This window comes from Astyanax mexicanus, chromosome 3 (genome assembly GCF_023375975.1).
Source record: "Astyanax mexicanus isolate ESR-SI-001 chromosome 3, AstMex3_surface, whole genome shotgun sequence".
NCBI lineage: Eukaryota > Metazoa > Chordata > Actinopteri > Characiformes > Acestrorhamphidae > Astyanax > Astyanax mexicanus.
In genome coordinates, this window is record NC_064410.1 from 14,711,025 (window position 1) to 14,716,227 (window position 5,203).

The following is a 5,203-nucleotide window of genomic DNA, read 5'->3' on the forward strand; positions in this document are numbered from 1 at the left end:
TGGCCAATGCCCTTGGTCTTACCTTTAAAATGATCATTTTCTTATTCCCATTGGTTTCCATAAAAGCTTAAAACATGTGCTGCACTTTTATTCAATCTATCCCCCACCCATTGGACCATGGTGCTGAACCTGCCAGTCTCTATTATTAATAAAAATGCAGATAGCTGGCTTCTGTCAGTCAGTGGAAGAACATGCTAGATTGTGTCTATGTATTTTGCCAGAAGCCTTTGCAAAAAAAAGTCACAAATATTATGATATACTACAGAGAACAGCTTTATTGGAAAATCATAAACACAGCAGCACAAAGCATTATACATAAGAATAGTTGGAGGTAATTTTTAAGTTAAGAATAAAACCTTTAATTTAAAAATAAATGCTATATGTGTTTCACATTTACACCGGAACTTTTTCATTCAACCAAAGTTAATATTGTTTAATTTCCTTTTAATAAACCTTTTTTGTCTTTATATTCAACAATTTTCTAATTAACAACCAAAAAACTATATCCAGTAAATCAAGTAAAATATATTCTTTTAAAGGCATATTTGCATAGCACCACTCTGAAATATGTCCCATTTCCAACCTCAGTTGCAGAGACAGAAAAAAATGACATTTACTAATGAATCTTACTCATGAATGCATGGGTTTTCTTTGGCAAGCAAAATAAATACAGAGATATATTAGAGAAGAAACTCTGTAGAGACAAGTACATTAGCCACACCTGACCGCAGTTTTAATTAACTGGCTTTTGCAGCTGGTCCAAATTTAGATTTCAAAAAGTTTCAAAAAGGCAAGCAGATCACAGGCTGTGGATAATCGCATCTTTCTTGTCCCCTACAGGGTGCAGTTAGAATCAAGGGACCTCCTGCAGTTGGCCACCCTCAGATAGGTTTCCACCTTGTGCATGTCCTTCTTGAAGCAGGCCAGCAGACGGAAGCTCTTTCTGAGGTCGCTTTCGCCCAAGGTCTGGTAAAAGTCTTCAAACGGTAGGGGCAGGGAGTCATTCACGTCATTCACGGTGAGTTGGCCATCCTGACATCCCTGTAGAGTTTATACAGAGTCACAAAAGCTCTGGAGCTAACACACCCATCAAACAATCTTTAAAGAAGAGATCACATTGTTTGCAGTTCTGTCAATATGTTAACGAACCTTAACCCTAATCCATATAAAAAAACATATGTTCAAAATACAGACATTTCTAAAATCCTTTGTCTCAGTAACTACCGTGCACTTAAGTGCTGTTTACTAAATTATTAAAGTTTTTTATTTGATAGACAGTTTGCCCTATGCCCTTTTTTTTATTCATGAGTGTTCAAAAAGATCCTCATCAAATAAGCATGTAAAAAGTCAGTGTTAAACGGGCCTGACACAATGTATGCAAAACCACACATTTTACACTGCAATGCAAATTTCTTTAGTTTCGTAAATTCCAATCTTTGCAAAAACAACGGAAGAACCCTTTTTTCGGAGTGTAAGTTTACGACAACGTAATTGGTGTATTTAATTCTCTTTCTGTTTACTTACGTCAATAAGCACACTGATGCCCAATTTCAGGTCAGCCAGCTTCTCTGTAATCTGGTTAAGGTTTCCGAGGTTCCTGCTGGGGTGCTCCCAAGACTCGATCAGGCGGTATGAGATGTAAAGCAATTGCAGAACCTTTTAACACAGTGTAAATTTAAAGCTTTGGTAAGTTAACATTAGTTTAGGTTCCTCAGCATTAGGTAATAATTTAAGTAAAAAATTGTATTGACTTTATTAAATGAGATAGAGTTCTGTTACTAATTCATATCATTTTCTTTTAAATGATCTTACAGAGCTTTTCTGGGTCTCATCCTTGCCAGTGGGGGCTTCAATGGAGTCAGAGTTGCAGAAGGACAGGGGGAAAATCTTGCTCAGCTGTCTGCGTTCATCAGGTAGCAGACGTTCCTCCTTTAAAATGGCAACAAAATCAGTTAAATCGCTGCTGTATGAGGTCTGTGTGATTTTTACAAAGATAAAAGTTTCATTATTATTATTATTATTAGCAAAAAGATTAAAGGAGTTTTACGAAATCAGTTATCATCTTGGCAGCCAGCTGATGAAGGTGTTGCACCCGGATGACTGCGTTGTTGAAGAGCCGCTGATTCTCAGAGGTTGAGCCTTGGCTTACGTATAGAGTAGCCACCACAACAGAGAGCAGCATCAACCCTTTAAAATGATGGAAACATTTTTATGGTTACTTTCATATTTGCACTGGAATTAATAGAGATTTCTAATAATAACTGATTGGTTTCTAATGATTTGTTACATTTTGTCCTTGAAATTTACTTATGTATTTATACAGACTCTAATATATCGCTGGATAGCGCTGTCTCATGTCTTCCCACAGTCCAAACACATGCCGTCAGGTGAATTTAAGATGCTGAAATCGTCAAATCGGTGTGTGTGTGTCTTTTTGCAGGCCTCTACATCACTGCTATTAATGTTATTATTTAAACTAATATCTAATTTTCATAATAATTTAGACATTTTACCAAAACTTTTAAACCACTGACTGGTGAAGTAAACAATTCTAATTCTCTGGTTACCCTATTGCAGGGTGGGAACTATATACTAGGCAGCGAGTGAACAGAAAGTTCTTTGGAAGCGGGATGTGTTGAAAGCAGGACAAAAAAAACAAAATGCAACAGAATCTTTGACCAAAACTAGATTGTGATGGCCAAATAATTGGGTCAGAACATAAGACAGGTTTTGTAAGATGTTTCTGGTGTGCAGCTCAGTACCTATTAAAAGTGCTCCAAGAAGGGGCAACTGGTGCACTGGTTTCAATGGATCTGCCTTTACTAGTCTTTAGCAGTGATGGTATAGTTACTTTGAAAAAGTAATCCAATTACTGATTACTCCTTTAAAAAGTAACTTAGTTACTTTATGGATTACTTGATTTTAAAAGTAACTAAGTTACTTTACAAGTTACTTTATTAGTTACTTTCAGCAGCTGCAGACACCACCTCCCGCCGCGGCGCCGCCTTAACATAAAAAACTATAACCAGTTTTGCCAATACTCCAAAGGGAGGTGGTGTCATACTGGACCCAACTACTGAGAAGGATTTAATTCTGACAGTGTTCATTTAAAGCACCGGAACTTTTCTTGTCTTTACGGTGTGTGCGCTCTGCGCCACAGTGAACTTCCAATAACGTGAGGTGTAAAATCTTTAAATGCTCTCCTCTGCCCTGGCTAGTGAATTGGGACGCGGCCGCAAAAAAAACGCCTTTATAAAGAGATAGGGGGCTTCGAGAACTGGCGAAAAACGAAAACGGGTGGAAACTAAAGACACGCCGAGCGCGAGAGAGAGAGACAGGGGAGAAAGCGAGACGCGTGTGATTGGGGAAGAGCGGAGGGGGAATGGGTAAGGGAGCGGTGTGTGTGTGTGTGTGTGTGTGTGTGTGTGGAGGAGATGAGGTGGAGAAAGAGAGAGAGAGTAACGCACAGTGACTTAAATAAGTAACTTTAATCTGATTACTGGATTGGAAATAGTAACGCGTTAGATTATTAAAGGGTCAGATTAGAGTACTAAGTAACGCGTTACTGACATCACTAGTCTTTAGTGTCAGATAAAGTTATGGCTGATTGATGTACACATAGCACTACACTTTGGCTCTTTCACAGATTGTTACAAATCATGTTTTAGCACAGACTGCATTACAGAATTAACTACAATCTAAAATACCTGAATAGAGATCATGCATATGTTAATCATAAAGGCACAATAAACCTAAAGGATGAAGAGAGATTAAAAATAATTCATTAATCATTAAAAAAGAATACATTTTATCTATCTGGTCGTACCACAGGGGGAAAAAGAAACCCAAAGCATTTGACATCACATTTTTTAAAATGGTTTCCACTTCAAAAGAATAAAAAAACAACATTACAACATCTTCAATGTGGCAGTGTGCTCTGTCATATTGTGACACACAAACATCATCAAAATGTAAAAAAAATTAAAAGTCTATATTGTGGTAATAGCCGCAATCTGTCCTGTTTATGTTTGACGTTTATCTGTTAATATTCTGGTATTCTGATAAGTAAAAAAAAATGTATTATTATAAAAAACAAACATATTTTGTTACAGAAGTATATTGGTATAATAATGAGCCTTATCCTAAGATACTTAGTTGTGATATTATTTTAGGGCCAACCCCTATGTCAGTGTACCCTTCAAAAGTGAAGACCTTACCTTTAGCCATGTTGCTCAGAAGTCAGATCAGAAGTCTCTCAGTTTAAAGCTGGTGAGGGGTTGTGTCTCTCGTTCTGGTTTGCTGATATTTATATGTGAGCAGAGCTTGTTTAAATGCATCTGTATGAGCAACATGACACTTGCCACAACAATGTTTGCTTTATTCATATGTATTAGTATACATATAAAACTGGCATATGTTTTTTGTCATTTTTGCATTCGACCGTTTCCATGACGTGAGGAGGGATGGTGCTGGACGAATGGCTTGAAAGAACTTGGCCAATTTGTGTCAAACTGAAAGCATACACAGTGGACAGTACATCTGCACCTGCACTGAGAAGTGCCGCCACATTACACACCAGAATGTTGAGTCTGAATTTGACTGAAATGGAAAATGTAGTTAATAAATGAGAGAAAGGTTGAAGGTTTTTTCATGAAATGCCTTTTTTAAAGAAAGATCAATTGCCAGTATTTTTCAAAAATTCAAATCTGGTTCTTAAATGTAGTATCTATCTCTGAGACACTGCCAATAAATCAAGAAATCAAAAAGAACAAATGCATTACTAAAACTAAATGAGAGAAGGATGTTTTGTAATAACAGCTCAGTTTTAGTGATGAATCTGTATGTTCAAGTGTGCAGACACCTGATCATCCAATGTTCCTTTCTTCTGAGATTAAATGTAGTAAAAAGGCAGTACAACAAATGTAACCTTTTTGTACATTTAAACAAAAATTTGTACTCTTAGGAAAAACTTAAGACACTTTAACTAATAGATATATGCCCCCTTCAGCTGAAATGATTTCAGTGAGATGCTTCTGGTACATCTGATGAAAATGTTCCCCACTCTTCAAAGCAGAGTTCTTTTAGCTGTGGGATGTTTGAGGGGTTTCTTCCAAGTCACCCAGCAGCATCTCTATAAGATTAAGATCTGAACTTTGATTCAGCCATTTCAGGACCCTTCATTTGTTCAACTGGAGTTTAAAAA

General features: G+C 37.0%; 1 protein-coding gene across 1 annotated transcript; it reads right to left on the reverse strand.

Moving 5' to 3' along the window:
- Positions 1–249: 249 nt before the first annotated feature.
- Positions 250–4,282, reverse strand: gh1 (growth hormone 1). Its single transcript, XM_022666735.2, has 5 exons — positions 4,218–4,282; positions 2,048–2,187; positions 1,813–1,929; positions 1,525–1,656; positions 250–1,041 (listed from the first exon to the last, which is right to left on the reverse strand). Exons 1-5 carry the CDS (start codon positions 4,225–4,227, stop codon positions 835–837), a joined length of 606 nt encoding a protein of 201 aa, XP_022522456.1. The 5' UTR covers positions 4,228–4,282; the 3' UTR covers positions 250–834.
- Positions 4,283–5,203: the final 921 nt, after the last annotated feature.